Source organism: Ranitomeya imitator, chromosome 4, assembly GCF_032444005.1.
Source record: "Ranitomeya imitator isolate aRanImi1 chromosome 4, aRanImi1.pri, whole genome shotgun sequence".
In the NCBI taxonomy this organism is placed as follows: Eukaryota; Metazoa; Chordata; class Amphibia; order Anura; family Dendrobatidae; genus Ranitomeya; species Ranitomeya imitator.
This window is the reverse complement of record NC_091285.1, coordinates 410,417,426-410,442,325: the sequence shown is the minus strand read 5'-3', so window position 1 is coordinate 410,442,325 and position 24,900 is coordinate 410,417,426. Positions and strand designations below refer to the sequence as shown.

The window sequence follows — 24,900 nt, the reverse complement described above, 5'->3', positions numbered from 1 at the left end:
AGCGGGATCCAGATCACTGCTGCGTGTCAAACACAACGAGATCGCTATCCAGGACGCTGCAACGTCACAGATCGCTGTCGTTCTCGTTGCAAAGTTGCTGAGTGTGACGGTACCTTAAGATATGCCCCAGCCAGCATGTCCACTTACTCTGCATTCTGTGGTTGCCAGGGTACTGGATGTGTGAGAGGAGGGTTTATAAACTATCTCAAGGTAGACAATATTAGGCTAGGTTCTCATTGCGTTAGGGCAATCCGTTTAGCGCTAAGCGCTAGTGGATTGCGCTAACGCAATGTCTTTTTAGGGGTCGCGTTAAATGTCCCCGCTAGCGCTAGCTGCAAGCAGCGTCCGAGGTGCGCCACAAAAGAACGGCACATCGCTAGCGCGTGCCGAAAATGGCACGCACTAGCAATGCGCGTGCCGAAAATGGCACGCACTAGCAATGCGCGTGCCGAAAATGGCACGCACTAGCAATGCGCTTTAACATTGCTGGCAATGGGAGCGTTAACGGACACGTTGCACGGCGTTAATTTCGCCGTGCAACGCTGTCTGTTAGCGCTCACCCGAAAACGAAATGAGAACCTAGCCTTAATATTATCTCACTCAAAACATCCCCCTCCCTCTCTCAGTTCAGGTACACAGAGAAGGGAGTTGTAAGGCTATGTGCACACGTTCCGTATTTTTCGCGGTTTTTTTTCTATAAAAATGCGATAAAAACGTGAAAAAAAAGCTTACATATGGTTCCCAATCATTTCAATGTAATCCGCAAAACTTATGCAAATGTTGCGATTTTTTTTCCGCGAAAAAAAACAAATCGCGGAAAAAAAAAGCAACATGTTCATTAATTCTGCGGAATCGCTGATTTCCCGCACACTGTAAAAAATGTACCATAGGTATAGACTAATATGACTAAAAAAATCTACCATAGGCAAAATCTACCATAGGCATAGGTATAGACAAATATGACACATAGGGTTTTAGTATTTTCCGGTTAGAGACAGGTCTGTAGTTAGCCGTGCAGTTCTGGTCCAGAGATGGCTTTTTAAGTAAAGGGGTAATGATGGCATGTTTAAATGAGGAGGGAAAGATACCTGAAGAAAGATAGAGGTTAAGGCTGTGTGCACAGGTTGCTGATTTTTTGCGGTTTTTCCACGTTTTTCCCCCGATAAAAACGCTATAAAACTGCAAAAAACAGCATACATTATGCATTCCATCATTTTTAATGAATTCCGCAATTTTTGTGCACTTGATGCGTTTTTTTTCTGCGAAAAAAATGCATCGTGGTAAAAAACGCAGCATGTTCATTAATTTTGCGGATTTTTCGCGGATTTCTATATAATGCATTGGGAAATGTCCGGAAAAATCTGAAAAAAAAAAAAAAACGCACCAAAAACGCGCAAAAAACGCATGCAGATTTCTTGCAGAAAATTTCAGGGTTTTCTCAGGAGATTTCTGCAAGAAATCCTAAACGTGTGCACATAGCCTTAATATTTTAGTCAGGTGAGTGGTGACCATTGGTGAGAGAGACTGCAGGAGAGGTGAAGGAATGGGGTCACTATTGCAGGTTGTAGGCCGAGCAGAAGTGAGGAGCTTAAGAGAATATTCAGAATATTAATTTCTCTTAAATATTGGCACACGTAACCTCCGATAGCAGCTGGAAGCTGGTGGCTGACATTGTGTTCTACTAAAGGGCAATGAATACTCGCTGCTCTCTGTGATGACAGTCCCGGTGAGTATTCAGGCAGCTGTGCTCTGCTTGTGAGCAGCGCATGACGTCCCTGCTTTGCGCTGCTTACAAGCATTAAGCAGCTGCTGGCGATGGAGCGGAGGAAGACAAGTGTAATGTTTTTTTGTTTTTTTTTTTAGCCTTTTCTGATGGGACCAATCATACCAGGACTGGGATGGGGCCCAATCATACCTACCAGGACTGGGATGGGGCCCAATCATACCTACCAGGACTGGGATCGGGCCCAATCATACCTACCAGGACTGGGATCGGGCCCAATCATACCTACCAGGACTGGGATGGGGCCCAATCATACCTACCAGGACTGGGATGGGGCCCAATCATACCTACCAGGACTGGGATGGGGCCCAATCATACCTACCAGGACTGGGATGGGGCCCAACCATACCTACCAGGACTGGAATGGGGAAGCCATGCCTACCAGGATGGGGATATTAAGTACAGAATTGAACACAGTTTTGCTTCAGTTCTCCCCCCCCCCCCCCCCCCCCCCCCAAGTTCCTTCTTTAAAACCTAGATGCGTCTTATGGTCTGAAAGATGCAGTACTTTTTTTTTTTTTCTCCCCCACTTGACTAGTCTTTTTGTTGTTACATTTACCATTGCAATTGCTGATATTTTCCATGGTATTTAATAATCTTTGATATATTGTCATATTTTGTTTAAGCTCCTTCTGTGTGTTTGTTTTATGTGCAGTAGTCTGATGTCTCTTTTTTCACATTGTAGTGGTTTTACATGGCTACAATCTCCTGGTGTTTGGAGGCACTGGCATCCCATTTGGTGAAAGCAATGGTAATGACGTCCATGTTTGTAATGTGAAGTATAAGAGATGGGAAAAGCTAAGCTGTGATGGAAAGAAACCCAACCGCATTTATGGCCAGGTTTGTTTCACTTTTCTAGTGTATGAATGTTACAGCTGTTTCCTTGCTATGTTTGCAAATAGCCTTTTCACAGAGGATGAGGACTTTTTTTGGAGCCATATATTTGATGTAGCAATCCTAAAAGCCAATTTTGGCTTTTTAGCAAACCTTGCCACATGACTTAAGGTACCGTCACACAACGATTTCTTTAACGATATCGTTGCTTTTTGTGACGTAGCAACGATATCGTTAACGAATTCGTTGGGTGACAGCGACCAACGATCAGGCCCCTGCTGGGAGATCGTTGGTCGCTGGGAGTGATCAGGACCTTTTTTTTGGGTCGCTGATCACCCGCTGTCATCCCTGAATCGGCGTGTGTGGCGCCGATCCAGCGATGTGTTCACTGGTAACCAGGGTAAATATCGGGTTACTAAGCGCAGGGCCGCGCTTAGTAACCCGATATTTACCCTGGTTACCATTGTAAAAGTAAAAAAAAAAAAACAGTACATACTCACATTCCGGTGTCTGTCACGTTCCTCGCCTTCAGCTTCCCGCACTGACTGTGAGCGCCAGCCGTAAAGCACAGCGATGACGTCACCGCTGTGCTCTGCTTTACGGCCGGCGCTGACAGTCAGTGCGGGAAGCTGATGCCGGGGGACGTGACAGACACCGGAATGTGAGTATGTACTGTTTTTTTTTTTTTTTACATTTACAATGGTAACCAGGGTAAACATCGGGTTACTAAGCGTGGCCCTGCGCTTAGTAACCCGATGTTTACCCTGGTTACCCGGGGACTTCGGCATCGTTGGTCACTGTAGAGCTGTCTGTGTGACAGCTCTCCAGCGACCACACAACGACTTACCAACGATCACGGCCAGGTCGTATCGCTGGTCGTGATCGTTGGTAAATCGTTAAGTGTAACGGTACCTTAAGGATAAAAAGCAAAACCAGACACTCCATTTGCAGACAAGTGTTTTAGGGTGTTTTCCCCTCATCAATTCAAAGCAGGAAATCTGACATGGATAGGTGAGAGGCCTTTGACAGAGGTTCTAAAATCTAAATTTAGGTAAAAGTTCTAAATTACCTAAACAAATCAGGTATCTTGCTTTGCACTGATTAAGTCATTTGGTAAGAATTTTTAGGATTACTACATAAAATAGATGGCACTAGAGTTCTAGTCCTCTAACTCAGTAAAGAGGATAGTTGCATATTTAATGTCAGTTTCATTGCATTGTCTATACGTCTCTGCTTGACACTCTCAACGAAGTTCCCCCTTAGATTTTGTAAGTTTTTAACTATTTTCATTTGATACCTTTATTTTTTGGAGCATTGTATAAAGATAACACTAACATACCACATCCTAGATATCGCTGAAATATTCCAGTTGCAAATATTTATTCATTACATAGTGGAATGCGTTGAGAACAATTAAACATAAAAATCATCAATCAAAATTAATATCCCATGGAGGTCAGGATTTGGAATGATGCTCAAGATGAAAGTGGAAAATCAAATTATAGGCTGATCCAACTTCATTGGAAATGCATCAAGACAAGGAAAATATGCTCAGTAGTGTGTAGCCTCCATGTTGCCTGTGTGACCTCCCTACAACACATGGGCATGGTCCTGATGAGGTGGTGGATGTTCTCCTGAGTGATCTCTTCCCAGACCTGGACTAAAGTATATGCCAACTCCTGGTCAGTCTGTGGTGCGATGTGGATGGAACGAAACTTGATGTCCCAGATGTGCTCATTTTGGATTCGCGTCTGAGATACGGGCGGCCCAATCCATAGCATCAATGCCTCCATCATGCGGGAACTGCTGACACACTTCAGCCACATGAGGTCTGGCATTTTCATGCATCAGAAGGAACCAAGGGCCCAGTGCACCTGCATATAGTCTCACAATGGATCTGAGGATGTCATCCCGGTACCTAATGGCAGTCGGGGTACCTCTGGTTAACACATCGAGGACTGTGCGGCCCTCCAAAGAAATGCCTCCCCACACCATTAACTGACCCACTGCCAAACCGGACAGCAGAACGTTCTCTACGGCATCTCCAGACTGTGTCACGTGCTCAGTGTGAACCTGCTCTCATCCGTGACGAGTACAGCGTGCCAATGTTGAATCTGCCAATCTGGTGTTTTCTGGCAAATGGCAATCACCCTGCACGGTGTTGGGCTGTAATCACAACACCCACTTGGGGATGTCAGGCCCTCAAACCACCCTCATGGAGTCTGTTTTTTACAGCTTGAGCAGATACGTGGATGTTTGTGGTCTACTAGAAGTCTGTTTGCAAGGCTCTGGCACAGCTCCTCCTGTTCCTCCTTTCACAAAGGAAGAGGTAGCGGTCCTGCTGCTGGATTGTTGTCCTCCTACTGCCCCCTCCACGTCTCGTGGTGTGCTGGCTTGTCTTCTGGGATCTGCTCCATTCTCTGGACACTGTGCTGAGACACAGCTACCCTTCTAGCCACAGCTTGCATTGATGTGCCATCCTGGATGAGCTGCACTACCTGAGCAACTTCTGTGGGTTGTACAGTAAACATCGCCTCATGCTACTGAACCTCTAGGGGTGAGAGCAAGGACATAATGCAAAAGTGACCAAAACATCCAAAAATAATGAACGGAGAAATAATAATAATCTTTATATAGATACAATAAAGTGTATCGTATATAGCGCCAACATATTCCGCAGCGCTATACAATTCAAAACTTCATACACAACAGTCATAAGTAACAACGTTAAAGATACTATAATTAAAGCAAAGATATTGATGACCCTGCTCATAAGAGCTTACAATCTACAATGAGGTGGGGGAGACACAAAGTGCAGGTGCTTATTTACAATGATGGTCCAGCCATTTTGGGGGAATGGTGTATAGATAAAGGCTGCATGAGCTAGTCACCAGCCAGTATTTGTAGTGCTATTGGGTATGGTGGAGTTTGATGGAGAGTTCTGTTTGGGAAAAATAGTGAATACGCTGTATACAGTATAAAAGGACTTCAATTAGGGAAATGGTCTGTGGTCACCCTCTGCAGAACCACTCCTTTTATAGGGATTGTCTTGCTAATTGCCTATCATTTCTACCTGTTGTCTGTCCCATTTGCACAACAGGAGAAAATGATTCACAATCAGGACAGGTTGATTTCATAGAAGTGTGATTTGCTTGGACTTAAGGTACCTTCACACATAACGATATTGTTAACGATATCGTTGCTTTTTGTGACGTAGCAACGATATCGTTAAGGAAATCGTTCTGTGTGACAGCGACCAACGATCAGGCCCCTGCTGGGAGATCGTTGGTCGCTGAGGAAAGTCCAGAACTTTATTTCGTCGCTGGACTCCCTGCAGACATCGCTGGATCGGCGTGTGTGACACCGATCCAGCGATGTCTTCACTGGTAACCAGGGTAAACATCGGGTTACTAAGCGCAGGGCCGCGCTTAGTAACCCGATGTTAACCCTGGTTACCGGCGTAAAAGTAAAAAAAACAAACACTACATACTTACCTACCGCTGTCTGTCCCCGGCGCTCTGCTTCTCTGCACTCCTCCTGTACTGGCTGTGAGCGTCGGTCAGCCGGAAAGCAGAGCGGTGACGTCACCGCTCTGCTTTACGGCCGCTGTGCTCAGTCAGTGCAGGAGGAGTGCAGAGAAGCTGAGCGCCGGGGAAAGACAGCGGAAGGTAAGTATGTAGTGTTTTTTTTTTTTTTTACTTTTACGCTGGTAACCAGGGTAAACATCGGGTTACTAAGCACGGCCCTGCGCTTAGTAACCCGATGTTTACCCTGGTTACCCGGGGACCTCGGGATCGTTGGTCGCTGGAGAGCTCTCTGTGTGACAGCTCTCCAGCGACCAAACAGCGACGCTGCAGCGATCGGCATCGTTGTCGGTATCGCTGCAGCGTCGCTGAGTGTGAAGGTACCTTTAGTGTGTTGTTTGTGTTCCCTTAAAGGGAATGTCACCTCATTTTTCGCATATAAGCTGCAACCCCCGCCATTAGGGGATTATCTACAGCTTTCTGTAATGTAATGCTGTAGATAAGCCCCCAATGTAACCTGAAAGATAAGAAAAACAAGCTAGATTATACTCACCCGGGGGCAGTCCGGGTCCGATGGGTGTCGTAGTTCCGGGTTCGGCGCCTGCCATCTTCATGCAATTGCGTACTTCTTTGCTTCCTGTCGTGGCTCCTGCGCAGGTGTACTGATTTGCCCTGGTGAGGGCAGCGTAAAGTACTGCAGTGCGCAGGACCTCTCTGACCTTTCCCGGCGCCTGCGCACTGCAGTACTTTGCTCTGCCCTCAACAGGTCAGAGAATTACGCCTGCGCCGGAGCCGCGACAGAAGCAAGGAAGAGGACGTCATCGCATGAAGATGGGAGGTGCCGGACCCGGACCTGCGACGCCCATTGGACTTGAACCGGGACCGCCCCTGGGTGAGTATAATCTAACTTGTTTTTCTTATCTTTCAGGTTATATTGGGGGCTTATCTACAGCATTACAGAATGCTGTAGATAAGCCCCTGATGGTGGTGGCCGCAGCTTATATGCGAAAAATGAGGTGACAGATTCCCTTAATTTTTTTTGTGCAGTGTAGATAAATAATACCTGGCTCTCTCCACTCATGTGGGTCTTCTCAACCCTAGGAATAGGGGGAAACCAGGAACAAGTTTTACTTCCTCAGGATAGTAGGGCTGCTTTCTAACACCATTATTTGAGATCTCTCATCTTTGTTTTATTAATGTTTTACTAACACATGCAGGCATACTTTTACTGCAGCCTAGCTGTATTTGGGCTGCTTATACTATACAGTTTTTTTTTCTGTTTTTTTTTTCTTTATGGTCTGAGATTTAGGTACATTAAAGTAACATTACTATAGGCAATTTCTATCATTTTATTGTACATCCGTATAGAAACTTTGTACATCATTAAGGAATTGTCCCTAATGTATATGTTGCAAATTGATTTAACTCGCGATTTTATTTAATTCAGGCAATGGCAATTATAAATGGCTTCCTATATGTATTTGGAGGAACAACTGGGTATATTTACAGCACAGACCTACATCGACTGGACCTCGCTACTAGAGAATGGGTGCAGCTTAAGCCAAGCAATCCGCCCTGTGATTTACCAGAAGAAAGGTAAATTATTCCCAATTTAATTCATATTGGTATCTAAGCAACACTACATTGAAAGTAAAAAACATAAGCAGAAAAAGTTGTAGAATTATAGAGTTGACTGGATTGATAGAGATGTTAATGATATGCAAATGATGAAAAAGCGCAAATAAAATTGTCAAATTATCCTTATTTATTGTATGTGGTATGAGCCATTGGAGTAACTAGAATGGAGACTAAAGGGGCCTGGCTATTGGGCATTATGCCACCCCACACCATAATCCTAGTTGAAGGACCGCTTCTGGACCTTGCCCACATGGCCTCGTCAGATTCGAAAAATGGTGCATTAGTGTTTCATTTAGTACTGCAAAGGAAATTAGACATCACGTACAAAGCCTAAGGCATCAACCCCTCTACCCCCAGGCGATTTCCCCCTCCCCTGTTTTTCACTTTCGATTTTTTTTTTTTTTTTTTTTTTTTTTTTTTTTTTTTTCCTCACCACCTTCAGTCACCCTTTTTTTAAATTTTTCCATCAGTATGGCTGTGTGAGGGCCTTTTTTTTTTTTTTGTTTGTGGCACAAGTTGTACTTTTTGAATGACACCATTGATTTTACCGCACAGTTTACTGTAACACTGGAAAAAAAATTCAAAGTGCTGTAAAATTGCAAAAAAAGTGCAATTGTACAATTGTTTATTATTTACTATGTTCACTATATGGTAAAACTGACCAGACAATATGTCAGTAAGAGTAGGCAGATAATTTTTTTTTTCTCTCATACTGCCAATTACCGATCAGATTAATTTTTTATATTTTGATCGATCATTTCTGAATAAACAAATGTATTTTTTCTATTTTTAATGGAGCAAAAGAGGGCTGATTTCAATTTGTTTTTTTTTATTTTTTTAAATACTTTTTAAAACTTTTTTTTTTCTACTTTTTACTGTGTTCAATTGTCCCCTTAGGAGTCTTGAAGCTGCGATTCAATAGCCCATGTATGCAGGAGGATTGTGATGACAGGCACAGCGGGATCTTTCTGCAGACTCCTGACTGTCATGACAACTTATCGGCACCCTGCAATCACGTGACTGGTGCCAATGTGTGGGTAAATGTCTGTGATTGACAGCTGCACTGAACTGCTTAACAGCTGCGGGTTGTTTTTTTTTTTTTTTTATAAAATAATAAATAATAATAATAATAATCTTTATTTTTATATAGCGCTAACATATTCCGCAGCGCTTTACAGTTTGCACACATTATCATCACTGTCCCCGATGGGGCTCACAATCTAGAATCCCTATCAGTATGTTTTTTCGAATGTGGGAGGAAACCGGAGTGCCCGGAGGAAACCCACGCAAACACGGAGAGAACATACAAACTCTTTGCAGATGTTGTCCTGGATGGGATTAGAACCCAGGACCCCAGCGCTGCAAGGCTGCAGTGCTAACTGCGCCACCGTGCTGCCCAATAAAATAGGTTTTTATTAAAGTCGAATATGAACAATACAATTTATGCATTTTTCCATTATTTTACAAAATTATTACATTTTCCAAATCCCCAACAATCCCAACAAAACCCAAACCTCCCCCTCCCCTGACAGCTCATACCCATTTATACTTTTGTTACCAGTATTGATGGTTCTTTGAGCCATTTGACTCACTTGTGTCCGCTTGTTCCTTTAGCACTCTCTTCCTTTCAGAGGCCCTCATCCTCCCATTTCCCATAACTACTCATCCTAGCTCGAGCCACGGAGACCACATTTTGTCAAGCGTTTCTATTTTCCCCCGTCTTTTGTAGACCCCCTTTTCCAAATTGAGACCATGTTTAACATATTTCAGAAATTCACCCCTTGTAGGCGGTTCCTCCTTGATCCAGTTCCTTGCTATTACCTTCCTTGCCATATATAATAGCCTAGCTATTGCTATCTTCCAGGTGTTATCCACTCTAATTTCCTCTACATGTCCCAGTATACACACTATCGGATCTCTCGGCACTCTGCATTTATACGCCCCTTCCACACGGCTCATTACCACCAACCAGAAAGCAACCAGTCTTGGACATGTCCACATCATGTGGTATATTCCTGCATTCTCAGTCCCACATCTCGGGCATTCAGAGTCAGCACGCAACCCCGCTCTGCACAACACTTCCGGTGATTTATAGACTCTGTGCAAGATGTACAGCTGCGATAGTCTATACGGCTCACTTAGTGACACTCGTGGAAACCACTCCAACACCGACTCCCAGGTTTCATCCTCCATTGGGCCTAAATCTCTTTCCCATTTCGCTCTCGCTTTTAGGGGGAAGTCTAGCAAATATGCATGTAGAAGGTCCTTATAAAGGGTGGCAATGACTCCCCTTGTGGATCCTTCCCCACACACGTATTCCAGAACTATGTCCTCCTGGATCTCAATACCACCGCCCTTGTTTTAAGCTTTAAAAGCATGTTTCATCTGAGCATATTGATACTCCCCAGCCGGTCTCAATCCAAACTCCCCTTGCAGCTGCGAAAAGGACTTTAATCCTCGTTGTTGAACTATCTGAGCCACCAAGTGGATTCCTTTGGCCTGCCACTCCGCCAGCACTCCAAGGGCCGCAAACTCAACCAAATTATTATTAAGCCATATCGGTGTAAATTTAGTCAGCCCCGTAACCCCCCGAATCTGTCGCAGTCTGGTCCATAATTTATGTATCAAAAACATAGTTGGGTATAATTTCCCCAATACTTTCAAGGAGCTATCCTCCAGACACTGCGCCACCGGTCGTCGGTCCGTCACCCTCTCCATCAAGTGCTGTACCGCACTGGCAGACGCCTCCCGCGCCCAGCCCTTCAAATGCTGGCTCTGGGCTGCAAGAAAATATAACTCAGGATTGGGTAAAGCCAATCCTCCATCTTCCTTGGGCCGCTGAAGCGTCTCCAGGCGAATACGTGGGTACCGCCTCCCCCATATCAGACTTCTAAAAAGAGCACTAATCTGCCGGAATTTCCCACGTGGAATCCAAACTGGCGCATTATGTAGGACGTAAAGTAATTTGGGCATCAGAACCATTTTAATGAGATTAACCCTACCCACCACCGATGGGTGCAATTTATTCCACGCATCCACTTTTGCTTTAAGGGCGCCCATGAGAGGTGTCAAATTCCTATACAAAAACTCTGTAACTGGCATCGAGATCCATATTCCCAGGTATTTGAAAAGGGATGCCACCTTAAGCCGCCCCTCTCCCAATGGCTCACTTCTGCTCTCCTCCACCCCATCCACCTCAAAGAGGACCGATTTATCCTCAATCCCGACAAGTCTCCAAATTTCCCAATGATCTCGATAGCCCCATTCAAGGCTTCATCCGGGTCCGCCAGGAACAGTAAGATGTCATCTGCATATAACGCGATCTTCTCCTCAACACTCCCATATCTGAACCCAGGGACCTCATCCGATTGTCGTATCTTGGCGGCCAGTGGTTCCACAGCTAAGGCAAACAGAAGGGGCGACAGTGGGCAACCCTGCCTCGTACCTCTGGCCAACTTTATAGGCTGAGAGAGTTCCCCATTCACTCTAATTCTAGCTGTTGGTAGTGAATATAACAGTTGAGTCCACGCCACAAATTGCGGACCAATACCCATACACTTCAACACCCGCCAGAGATATCCCCACTCCACACTGTCAAACGCCTTATGGGCATCCAAGGACGCAATAACCCTTCGGCCACAGTTGTCAGACTTCAGCTGCAGGTTCATATGTAGCCTCCGCAGATTAACCGCTGTAGACCTGTCAGGCATAAAACCAGACTGATCCGGATGTACAAGGTTAGCAATGACGCTGGACAAACGGGTAGCTAACACCTTGGCCAAGAGCTTGACATCGATGGTTAACAGAGAGATTGGCCGATATGACTCAGGCTTCCCCAGATCCTTATCCTCCTTCGGAATAACCACTATAGTGGCCTCCCTCATAGATGCTGGGAGATACCCTTGGCGTCCAGCCTCCTCCAGTACTAACTTTAATCTAGGAATCAGCACTTCCTCCAAACTTTTATAGATTTCAGCTGGTAACCCATCAACCCCAGGTGCCTTCCCATTGGCCATAGACTTCAGCGCCCGACTCAGTTCCTCCTCGGTGATAGGGGCATCTAGGCTCACCCTATCCTCCTCACTCAATTTCGGAAGACCCAGACTCTCAAGGAAAGTCTCCGAATCTCCGGCTGACTCATTGACCCTGGAGGAATAGAAGTCCGCAAAGACCTTTATAATTTCAGGTGTTTCAGATACCCTGCTCCCCCCATCTGAAACCAACGAGTGCACATACGAGGTACCACGCTGAGCCGCGACTACCACTGATAGCATGTGACCCACTGTTTCTCCCTCCTGAATATAAGTCACCCTCTGAAACTCCCGCTTCCTTTCAGCTTTTCCCAGCAGAATCTTTTCCATACAATTTTGCGCTGTTGTCAACCTTTTCTCTGCTTCGGAAGTCCCCAGCACTACCATCTCGTCCTCTGCGGCTTTCAGCTCCTCAATCGCCACCCTCTCCGCCTCCCTTGTCCTCCTCTTACACCTACTAATGTCTCTAAATAGTAACCCTCTCAGGTACGCTTTCATTGCATCCCAAACAGTTAGAGCATCTGCACTCCCATCATTTAAAGCAAAGAATTCCGTCACCTCCTTCCCTATACCGTCCAAGTCAATACTCTGTAACCAGTTAGGATGGATCTTCCATTCTCTCCCACTTGCGGTCCGTGTCCCCAACAACCTAACCTCCACCTCAATTGGACTGTGATCCGAAAGGGCCCTCGACAGATAACGCACCTCTCCCACCATTGTGTCCAACAGGCGGTTACCCAGCGCCATATCAATTCTGGATAGCGTAGCATGAGCCGGCGAGTAGCACGAGTACCCTCTCTCCCCAACATGTCTAACTCTCCATAGATCAATCATGCCTATTTCACGCACATAGGTACCAAATGTTGTAGTGTGCCCCTCCGACCTGTTCTGGGTGTTCTTATTTTTATCCCAAAAGTCGTCACAGATATTGTTCAAATCCCCAATAATTAAGAGTGGTAGTGGTTCCCATCGTTCCACCTTCTCCAACACCTCCCTAATCTTCTTACTTGAATATGGAGGTGGAATATACATTGCCGCAACACACAATCTCACTCCATATAATATACATTGTATCACCACATACTGACCCTCAGCATCCACGCATACTTTCACCTCTTCATACTGCACCCCCATCGGCACCAACACTGACACCCCTCTTGAGTACGTCGAAAAGGTAGAATGATACCCTTTCTGTATCCACCGTCTATTCAGTACATCCACTTTCTCCTGTATCAAGTGCGTCTCTAGCAAGCATATCATAGAGGCTCGCTGATCCTTCGCATACTGCAAGCTCGCAGCTCTCCTAGACTTATCCGCCAGACCTCTCACATTCCAACTCAATATCTTAAAGCGGTCCCCTATTATGTGACTCATCATCTTTAATTATGTCGTTACTCCCGGTTCTGAGCTGTCTAACTTCCCTCCCCACCCTTACCCCACCCCCCCCCTCCCCAACCCCCCCCAATACTATACATTCTGCCTCTTATCAAGAGTGGGGCACCATCACCCATTGCGAACACTCTTGTTAACATAACCTTCTCCTTCCGCCTCCCGCTACCGTTTATAACAGAATTCGGCACAATTCTTAGAAGAACAATATAATTCAACCTGTATTACATTACAACTACAAGAAACTAAATAAACTTTTAGTACGTTGCACACCCTTCCTCCCTCATACTTCTCCGCCGTATCAGCACTCCCAGTGCATTCCCTGAATAGTACCCAGCTCCACCCTCCAACCTTCACATTTCAATTATCAATGTACTGTCAGTCAAACTCTTTTTCTCCTTTTTGCAAGAATTAAAATACCTCCCGACTAACCCACCCCACATTTTCAATCTCCTTTCCCTTTAAGATTTTTAGCGTTAAGATCTATCCACTGGGTTTCTGTGGGACCCTGTGGGCTCTTTCTACCGCAAATACTTTTGTCAGTGCTGCATCACCAAAAGTCTCAAGGAGCCAACTTTCAATATACTCCGTGGGATTCCTCCCCTCAGTTTTTTCAGGGACACCCACTATACGAATGTTATTTCTTCTGGACCTATTCTCCAGATCTTCATTTTTTGCAGCCAGCTCCGATATTGCCTGAGTAAACTTCCTCTCCGCTTTCTGCAGCTGCACTATATGGTCTTCTGCAGTGCTCACTCTTTCCTCCACAGCCCCCACACGTTTGTCAATCTTCTGCAGGGCTGCATTTATCTGGGCTGTATCCCCCTTGACCTCCTGTATCTGCTGGGTCAGGGATTGTTTGCATGATGATACCAGTGCAAAGACATCTCTAAGGCTACGTTCACATTAGCGTTGCGCCGCTGTTGCGTCGGCGACGCAGCGGCGACGCAGCGGCGACGCGCCCCTATGTTTAACATAGGGGACGCGTGCGTTTTTTGGGTGGCGTTTTTCGCCACGTGCGTCGTTTCCGACGCTAGCGTCGGACGCAAGAAAATGCAACAAGTTGCATTTTCTGTGCGTCCGATTTTCGTCAAAAATGACGCACGCGTCGCAAAACGCGCGCGTTTTTGCGCGCGTTTGCGCGCGTTTTTCCGTGCGTCGCGCGTTGCGTCGCCGACGCAGGGCGGCGCAACGCTAATGTGAACGTAGCCTTAGGGTGGGCTCTGCTCCTGACTCCTTATCTTCAGATCCCCCTACTACCACCGCCATGTCACCATCCCTGCTCCCCTGTTGTACCTCCTGTTCCTCTGCTGGACTTTCCTCCTCTCCTTCTGTGTCTGTGTCTGCTCCGGCGTCCTCTGCTTTTCCTGAGTTCCCTGCGGCCTCCACTCTAGCAAACTGCTGGAGCTTTGCCGCCACCGCCATTCTCTTCTGGCATGCCGCGTTGTCCTTCTCCGCCTTCTCTCTGGCGTCGGCGCCATCTTGGCTGATCCCAGCCTCGCCGGCTCCTGCATCTCTTTGCCTCCTCCTGGTCATACTCATTGACCTCGGGGCAGCTGCGGGTTGTTTCAATCAGCCATCAAGTGTGGGGAAATGTGTGGTCTCAGTGGCAGAGCCGGCATCAAAGGCAGGGACACGGCCGGTGACGTAAACCTACTTCATATATTGTGAAATAGCGAAAAAGATTAAACATGGTGTACAAAAACCATTGATGGGAGGTTTGCACGAAATTGGGACATGAGTACGATGTCCAGCTACAGGTTCTCAATTGATCATGTCAACGCTGTCAATGAGAACTGTGCACAGTCATTAGTCTATTGTCAGTATGTGCAGTGCTTGGGGAGTTGGATCAGACAGTGTTTCAAAGCCTCCTACTTTTAGGTTATCTTCCCACGGTCCGTAAACACTGTGGGTTGGACGCTGCGTACATCTGCAGTGTCCAACCTGCAGCAGCCAGATGTTGCAGCATAGTGGATGGGATTTGAAGAAATCCCATGCCCACTATGCGTGCACGGTCGCCTCCGGCTTACCTGTGGAGATGGACATGCGGCACGTCTTTCCAGACCGCAGCATGTCAATTTATGTAGCAGTGATGCACGGTCTCCGCTGCATAAATTACCCATAAACTTTCATTAGATGCAGTAAAACTGCATCTTCTTGGTCACATGCGTATTAAGAGTAGGAATGCAGCTTACTACGCATGTGTACTAATTGAAATAATAGTGTACCTTGTTTTAGCCGTAAGTACACCTACACTGCAGTTCTCACGATCAGCTGATTGTGAGAACTGCAGTGCATGTGACCACCAGGGACGGAGTTATCTCTGGTCACTAGCCAAGTTCTCATGATCAGCTGATCGTGAGAACTGCAGTGCAGGTGACCGCCGGGGACCAAGCTATCTCCGGTGATCATCTTCAAGCTCTGCTGTGTTCTGGATGTCAGGCTGAATGGTGGCATAATGCCACTGTTCAGCCAAAGGCATCCAGATGTAGCAGAGCTGGACTCGTCGTGGAACTGTATGTATATCTTCTCGGCGGACAGGTAAGAATATTTTATTTTAATTCTCTTCCAGGAGACAAAGGCGTCAGTGGAATAGGTGATGCAGTAAGTATGGTTTAATTAAGATCTATTAATGGAGTCTGTCATTATTTCAGTCAAAATAGTTTATTCTGGCTGTGTCTTTATTTACCATATAACTATAGGATTAGTAATGGATAGGTGTCTTATAGTCTATTCTCCATTACTAAGCCGTGGGCTTGATGTCCCTGACAATACAAAGGGGACATCAACCCCACAAATATGAACCCCACTTGCCACCGCTACAGGGCAAGTGGGAAGAGCTGGGTAAAGTGCCACAATTGGCGCGGCTGCGGGCTGTTATTTTTAGGCTGGTGTGGGCCAAAATCCACAAGCCCTTACCAGCCTGAGAATACCAGGCCGCAGCTGTCCGCTTTTTTCTTGGCTGGTTAATAAAAATAGGGACCCCATGCTATTATTTTTTAAAATACTATTTTAATAGTGGATCCCACTATTTTTTGCAAACCATCCAAGGTCTGCAGACTGCTGCAGCCTGGTATAATCAGGCTGAAAAGGTTCATGGATATTGGATCCTTACCAGCCTGAAATAGCAGTCCCAGTAGTTTGCTTTACTCTGGCTGGTTAACATATATAGGGGGACCCCACGCTATTTTATTATTTATTTATTTATTTATTAAAAAGGTAGGAGACCCCTCCCTGTGCTTTCCTCCAATTCCTGTGCCATGTACTTCAGGCTGTGTCACAAGATTCACCATTATTAAGATTAGTACACATGCGTAGTAAGCTGCGCTCCTGCACTTAATACTCATGTGATTAGGAAGATAATGTGGTTTTATCGTATCTAATGAAAGTCTGTGTAATTTATGCAGCAGAGACTGAGCATCTCCGCCTCATAAATTGACATGCTGCTGTCTGGAAAGACACGCTGCATGTCTGTCTTTACGGGAGATCCACAGGTGTCGGAGCATGCATAGTGGAGATAGGATTTCTTGAAATCGCATCCACTATGCTGTAACATCTGGCTGCTGCAGGTTGGATGCTGCAGATGTACAGTGTCCAACCCGCAGCATTTACCGAATGTGTGCACATACCCACAATATATCTGCAGGAATTCACTTTTTTCCTTCCCTGAAGCCAATTTTCAATTAGCTTTATTTCAAGTGACAAAAAAATCCATCAAAAAGGCAGGTCACCTGCCAGTGACCTCCGATGCAGATTTCACCTGTCAAATCCTGAACAAATACGGACCATTCCTGATCGTGTGCACATACCCTTACATATGTAATAACTTTTTTTTTTTTATGAAAGACATTTTGACTAAAATTTACAGTACAAGTATGTGTTTGTTTTTTCTTTTCTAAGGGTATGTGCACACGTTCAGGATTTCTTGCAGAAATTTCCTGACAAAAACCGGACACTTCTGCCAGAAATCCGCATGCGTTGTTTTTTTTTTTTTGCGGTTTTTGCACATTTTTTTCGCGTTTTTTTCCGGAGCTTTCCCAATGCATTAAATAGTGGGAAAAACGCAAAAAATCCAAAAAATTAATGAGCATGCTGCTTTCTTTTTTACCGCAATGCTTTTTTTTTGCGGAAAAAATCGCATCATGTGCACAAAAATTGCGGAATGCATTCTAAATGATAGGATGCATATCTATGCGTTTTTTTATGCGTTTTCATCGTGAAAAAAACGCAAAAAATCCTGAACGTGTGCACATACCCTAAGGGTAAAGTCTCCTATGTGAAGGTCTAAATCGATTTTAGTTTTGGTGCTGACACTCCTGTTAAAGGGAACCTGTCACCCCAAAATTTGGCTATAAGCTAAGGCCACCAGCATCAGGGGCTTATCTACAGCATTCTATAATGCTGTAGATAAGCCCCCGTTGTAACCTGCAATATAAGATAACAGGTTAGATTATACTCACCCAGGGGCGGTCCCGTTTCGTGTCCGATGGGTGTCGCGGTCCGGGTCCGCGCCTCCCATCTTCATACGATGACATCCTCTTCTTTTCTTCCTGCCCGGCTCCTGCGTAGGCGTACTTTGTCTGACCTGTTGAGGGCAGAGCAAAGTGCTACAGTGCGCAGGTGCCGGGAAAAGTCCGAGAGGCCCGGCGCCTGTGCACTGCAGTACTTTACACAACCCTCAACAGCGCAGATAAAGTACGCCTGCGCAGCAGCCGCGGCAGGAAGACAAGAAAGGATGTGAAGATGGGAGGCGCTGGACCCGGACTGCGACACACATGGAACCGGGACCGCCCCTGAGTGAGTATAATATAACCTGTTTTTCTTATCTTGCAGGTTACATCAGGGGCTTAACTACAGCATTATAGAATGATGTAGATAAGCCCCTTATGCCGGTGGCCTTGGCTTATAGCCGAATTTTGGGGTGACAGATTCCCTTTTAAACTGTTGAAAGTCTGACTTTTTTTATTTATTTTTTTTAAACAAGGTATATAAAGCTACCTGGCTTAAAAAAATCTTGCAGAAAACACCACGATTATTTATTTTTTATTAATGCATTTTTTGCCTAGTAAACGACTAAGTAAGGCTGGTTTGACATTTGCTGATGGAGGTGCTGCGGAGGGCTGCGTGCGTCCTCCGTGAAGCTCCTCCCACTGCCACACCTCCTCCGGTCAGCTCCGCATATGTCGGCATGCGGCATACGTACCCTATCTTTACCATTAGGTACACAGGCCAAGCCGATGTAAGAGGATGCCTCCGCTTGCATAGTTTTGACGGTGCGGTGACCTGTGCCGAACGCAACGAGTTGTATTTTGGTGCGGTCGCCGCACCGTCAAAACGACTCATGCGGAGGCATCCTCATACATCGGCATGGCTTGCGTACCTAATGGTAAAGATAGGGTACACATCTCGACGTAGGCGGAGCTGACGGGAGGAGTTGTGGCTGTGGGCAGAGCTTCACAGAGGACGTACGCAACCCTCCATCTGCAAATGTGAAACCAGCCTTACTGAGATCTTTGCCCGTTTGCATAACTTCCTGCTGCAGCTGCCTTAGGCTTGGTCACAATCATATTTCACGGACTGAAATGCCTGTACTCATCGCCGGTCCTCCGCCCCTTACTCACAGCTTTATGTATACACACATGAGACTGTCACTCTTGTAAACCTGGCCTTACCAACCACCATTAGATAACGAGTAGAAGAGGATAAAATGCTAATCCTCTGTGACACGTTGGAGATTAAAGATGCATAAACTACAGATACATAAGTGAGGTTATAAGTGAGGTTCTTCAAAGTAGCACACTTTTGGCATTCTCTTGATGAGCTTCAAGAGGTAGCCACCGGGAATGGTTTTCACTTCACAGGTGTGCCCTGTCAGGTTTAATAAGTGGGATTTCTTGCCTTATAAATGGGGTTGGGACCATCAGTTGTGTTGTGCAGAAGTCTGGTGGATACACAGCTGATAGTGCTACTGAATAGACTGTTGGAATTTGTATTATGGCAAGAAAAAAGCAGCTAAGTAAAGAAAAACGAGTGGCCATCATTACTTTAAGAAATGAAGGTCAGTCAGTCCGAAAAATTAGGAAAACTTTGAAAGTGTCCCCAAGTGCAGTGGCAAAAACCATCAAGCGCTACAAACTGGCTCACGTGGGGACCGTCCCAGGAAAGGAAGACCAAGAGCCACCTCTGCTTCTGAGGATAAGTTTATTCGAGTCACCAGCCTCAGAAATCACAGGTTAACAGCAGCTCAGATTAGAGACCAAGTCAATGCCACACAGATTTCTAGCAGCAGACACATCTCTACAACAACTGTTAAGAGGAGACTTTGTGCAGCAGGCCTTCATGGTAAAATAGCTGCTAGGAAACCACTGCTAAGGACAGGCAACAAGCAGAAGAGACTTGTTTGGGCTAAAGAACACAAGGAATGGACATTAGACCAGTGGAAATCTGTGCTTTTGTCTGATGAGTCCAAATTTGAGATCTTTGGTTCCAACCACTGTGTCTTTGTCCGACGCAGAAAAGGTGAACGGATGGACTCTACATGCCTGGTTCCCACCGTGAAGCATGGATGAGGAGGTGTGATGGTGTGGGGGTGCTTTGCTGGTGACACTGTTAAGGATTTATTCAAAATTGAAGGCATATTGAACCAGCATGGCTACCACAGCATCTTGCAGCGGCATGCTATTCCATCCGGTTTGCGTTTAATTGGACCATCATTTACTTTTCAACAGGACAATGACCCCAAACACACCTCCAGGCTGTGTAAGGGTTATTTCACCAAGAAGGAGAGTGATGGGGTTGCTACGCCAGATGACCTGATGGTTTGAGGTTAGCTGGACCGCAGAGTGGAGGCAAAAGGGCCAACAAGTGCTAAGCTTCTCAGGGAACTCCTTCAAGATTGTTGGAGGACCATTCCCAGTACTTCTTGAAACTCAAGAGAATGCCAAGAGTGTGAAAAGCAGTCATCAAAGCAAAAGTTGGCTACTTTGAAGAACATAGAATATAAGACAATTTCAGTTGTTTAACACTTTTTTCTTAAGTATATAATTCCACATGTGTGAATTCATAGTTTTGATGCCTTCAGTGTGAATGTACAATTTTAATTTTCCTGAAAATACAGAAAAATCTTTCAATGAGAAGGTGTGTCCAAACTTTTGGTCTGTACTGTATATTCTCAAAACTTCCCTGGATACAAGGAGAAAGTGTTTACTCTTATCACCTACTAGGAGTTTGTATAAAAAATTTTTTTCACTTTTTCATTGTTCTACTGCAGGTACAGGCATGAAATAGCACATGATAATCAGCGGATCTATGTATTAGGAGGTGGCACATCATGGACAGCATATTCTTTAGACAAGGTACTGTGGTTCCAAAAATTCAAGATTGATTTTCAACCGTAAATGTTCATGTGGTTAGAATGTCTGTGTGAATAGAGCCCGACTTGTCTCCACCAGTGACATTGGAGACTTGTCACAACATTCAGACACCGATGCATCAAATGGGTCACTGAGGCGCTATTGGTTTTTTTATTCTTCTGTAATAGAGGAACTTTGATAGCTTAAAAATAAAGAAACCTAAAGAATGTTTACGCACGTTTTTATTTTCATAGTAGATGTAACACAATAGGAGTACTGATTTGGCTTTGTCTTGTCTTTCACTTTCTGCATCAACCAATTCTTATCAAGATTCATGCTTATAACTTTGAAACGAACACTTGGGAGGACATTCCAACCAAGCCTCATGAAAATCTAGGTAAGTACAACATCTGGCAATAACTTAACGTCTAAAACTAATAACTGTCTGCAGCAGGAGTTTCCCCCTCTGAAATGTCTACAATAGGACACGGGCATTAAGTCCCACCTACTAAGGCTACGTTCACACTAGCGTTGTGCGCCGCGGCAACGCACCGAAAAACGCTGCGTTTTTCGACGCGTGCGTCGTTTTTTGACGAAAATCGGACGCAAGAAAAATGCAACTTGTTGCGTTTTCTTGGTCCGACGCTAGCGTCAAAAAAGACGCACGTGTCGGAAAACGCAACAAGCAAAAACGCATGCGTCCCCCATGTTAAACATAGGGGCGCATGACGCGTGCGTCGCCGCTGCGTCGCCCGATGCTAGCGCGACGCACACTAGCCGAACGCTAGTGTGAACGTAGCCTTAGCGCTTTACCAGCTGAATATAAAACAGATGAAGAAAAAAATTAATCTATTATTTCTGCCAGTCAGTCTGCAGTGTGTTCAACTGTAATGGACTAAAATATTTGCGAAGTGATTGCTCACCCGATCATCATTGGTTCAGTGCTTCTAATACTTTTTGCTAATTGTTACCTTCTTTAACCCCTTGTTTGGGACAGTGTTCATGCAAATGAATATATCACTTTGTCCTAGTGATTAAGCAGGCATTAGCTGTGCCTGGGGTGTTTAGTGGGAAGCTCAACTGACATCCGAGCTCTTGCACCAACAGTTGGGGTCTGTGGCGGTTAGATGGATGATGAAGGGATGTGTCTTAAGGCCCCTTCACATTAAGCGACGCTGCAGCGATACCGACAACGATCCGGATCGCTGCAGCGTCGCTGTTTGGTCGCTGGAGAGCTGTCACACAGACCGCTCTCCAGCGACCAACGATGCCGGTAACCAGGGTAAACATCGGGTAACTAAGCGCAGGGCCGCGCTTAGTAACCCGATGTTTACCCTGGTTACCATGCTAAAAGTAAAAAAAAACAAACACTAGATACTTACCTACCGCTGTCTGTCCTCCAGCGCTGCTCTCTGCTTCTCTGCTCTCCTCCTGTACTGGCTGTGAGCCGGAAAGCAGAGCGGGGACGTCACCGCTCTGCTTTCCGGCTCACAGCCAGTACAGGAGGAGTGCAGAGCACAGCGCTGGAGGACAGACAGCTGTAGGTAAGTATCTAGTGTTTGTTTTTTTTTACTTTTAGCATGGTAACCAGGGTAAACATCGGGTTACTAAGCGCGGCCCTGCGCTTAGTTACCCGATGTTTACCCTGGTTACCAGTGAAGACATCGCTGGATCGGTGTCACACACGCCGATCCAGCGATGTCAGCAGGAGTCCAGCGACGAAATAAAGTTCTGGACTTTCTTCAGCGACCAACGATCTCCCAGCAGGGGCCTGATCGTTGGTCGCTGTCACACATAACGATTTCATTAACGATATCGTTGCTACGTCACAAATAGCAACGATATCGTTAACAATATCAATATGTGTGAAGGTACCTTTACTCTTCAACCCCATCGGCACCCTTGTGCCACATTTGTGGGGTGACAATGGTTGAAATGGCAAATGGATGTCAGTGATCTCCAGGTCTGCCAGTTATGGTGGCCTGTTAGGCTGTGCAATAAACTGGGTCTTACTGGCATCCTGTCACTGTAACATTGATTATGAGCATTAAGCCGCCTCTATGGGGATTCAAAGGTCTGAAGTCATACGGAGTGCAGACTTTTCATTTTAGACCAGACAACCCCTTTTAAATAAAATGTGATAAAGTTGTAAAGAAAAACTGGTATCCCTGAAAACATCTATTTATTCAGCAACAAAGAAGCGCTTACGCAGAAAAATATAAAATTTGTAGCCCTCCTGAATGTGGCAATGCAAAAACAAATTAAATTTTTGTTTACAGTTCTGTTCAAAACACTAGCAGTCCAGTATGACTAACCAGATTGATCACGGTTTTTGGTGTAAATTATATTACCACATGTCAAGCAATTTACCAGTTGGTGCAGTAGATTTTAAGAAAACCAACAGACTCCGCATTCATGATCTGCAGGTTCCGGAGTCTGTGTATTATAATAATTAATTGAAAGGTGTGTTCAAAATAATAGCAATGTGGAGATCAGTTAGGGAGGGCAATCACTCTGTGGAGAAACGGGTGTGAATCATGCCCTTATATAAGGGTGAAGCCAGGACATGTTTACATGCATTTCTCCTTGAAAGCCTGAGAAATATCAGTTGTTCGAGACATTGTTCAGAAGAGAACAGTATACTTTGACTAAAAAGTTGTTTTGGAGAGGGTAAAATTTATAAAGTGCAGACAATGATGGGCTGTTCAGCTAAAATGATCTCCAGTTCCTGAAAATGGAAAGCCAAACCAGAGAGATGTGGAAAAAAAAACGGAAAACTACCATTGGAATGGATGGAAAAATAGGCAAATGCTCAGCCAATGATCAGCTCCTGGATGATCAAAGACAGTCTCAAGTTACCTGTGAGTACTGTGACAGTTAGAAGACGCCTGTGTGACGCTAAACTCTTAGCAAGAAGTTCCCACTGCTTAAAGGGCCACTGTCACCCCCTCCAGCCGTTATAAACTAAAAGAGCCACCTTGTGCAGCAGTAATGCTGCATTCTAACAAGGTGGCTCTTTTAGTTTTGTGTTCAGGTATTATTAAAATAAAGCGTTTTGAAACTCTGCAGAAATACCTCTCTTTGTCCACGGAGGCGGGTCTGAAGCCTCCTCTGTGAAGTGCCCAACAGCCGTCACTCACATCTTCTGGGGCGATGGTCGCCGCCCCCTGCGCGCTGTTTTCTTTTCAAATCCAACGCCGGCGCTGTGTAAATATTTGTGGGGCAGGCGCAATAAGCTCTGGCTGTCTGACGTCACAGCCAGGCTTGCAGACTGCGCCTGTGCTGGCAGTGCGGCCACCCACCTCGGGACTCCCTGCCCCGCACTGTGTTATGCATTATGCACAGTGCGGGCCTAGGATTCCTGGGCATGCGCACTGCATGTCTCAGACTCTCACCCACGTCCCCCGCCTTCCAGCCTCTGGCTATTCAGCTGAGCTCATCCTGCCGCCTCCTCCTTCTGCTCATAGCAATCGCCGGGAAAGAAACAACCTACGAAACTTGCCTGCTAGCTGGCTGGAAGGCGGGGGGCGGGGGACGTGGGTGAGAGTTGGATTTGAAAAGAAAACAGCGCGCAGGGGGCGGCGACCATCGCCCCAGAAGATGTGAGTGACGGCTGTTGGGCACTTCACAGAGGAGGCTTCAGACCCGCCTCCGTGGACAAAGAGAGGTATTTCTGCAGAGTTTCAAAACGCTTTATTTTAATAATACCTGAACACAAAACTAAAAGAGCCACCTTGTTAGAATGCAGCATTACTGCTGCACAAGGTGGCTCTTTTAGTTTATAACGGCTGGAGGGGGGTGACAGTGGCCCTTTAAAAAAAATAATGTACTTTAGTGCATACAATTTGCCAAAGAACACCTCAACTGGCCTAAAGAGAGAAGGGAAAAACATTTTGTGGACTGAGGAAAGTAAAATTATTCTTTTTGGGTCCAAGGGCAGCAGACAGTTCATCAGATGACACCCCCCCCCCCCCCCCCTCCCAAACTCTGCATTCAAACCAAAATGAAGTATTGTGGTACAAGTATCATGATACGGGCATATTTCTCTTACTATGGTACCGGACCTACCATATTTTTCACTTTATAAGACACTCCGGATTATAAGACGCACCCCAAATTTTGAGGAGAAAAATAAGAAATGTTTTTATTTTTTATTTTTTTTATACAATGGTGGTGCTTCTTATAATCCATGCGTCTTATTGCTTACAGGGGGTGGTGGCTGCAGTGAAGCAGGCACCCAGGGTCACTGCTGGCGGAGGCAGGAGTGGGGTGATGCTGCAGACCACAGGCTGGGATATAGGCATGTCCCGCAGTGCTGCTGGTATCTGGCGCTGCTGCCCGGTGCTCTG

At 45.7% G+C, this 24,900-nt stretch overlaps 1 protein-coding gene across 4 annotated transcripts in view; it reads left to right on the top strand.

The window, feature by feature from the left end:
- Nucleotides 1-24,900, top strand: part of KLHDC10 (kelch domain containing 10) — a 178,321-nt gene that overhangs the window by 111,339 nt on the left and 42,082 nt on the right. For all 4 annotated transcript variants that reach the window (XM_069765393.1, XM_069765392.1, XM_069765390.1 and 1 more), the window contains 4 exons: nucleotides 2,469-2,623; nucleotides 7,589-7,737; nucleotides 20,470-20,554; nucleotides 20,882-20,948. In XM_069765393.1, coding sequence (XP_069621494.1) covers nucleotides 2,469-2,623; nucleotides 7,589-7,737; nucleotides 20,470-20,554; nucleotides 20,882-20,948 — 456 coding nt within the window. The remainder of the gene's footprint in view (nucleotides 1-2,468; nucleotides 2,624-7,588; nucleotides 7,738-20,469; nucleotides 20,555-20,881; nucleotides 20,949-24,900) is intronic.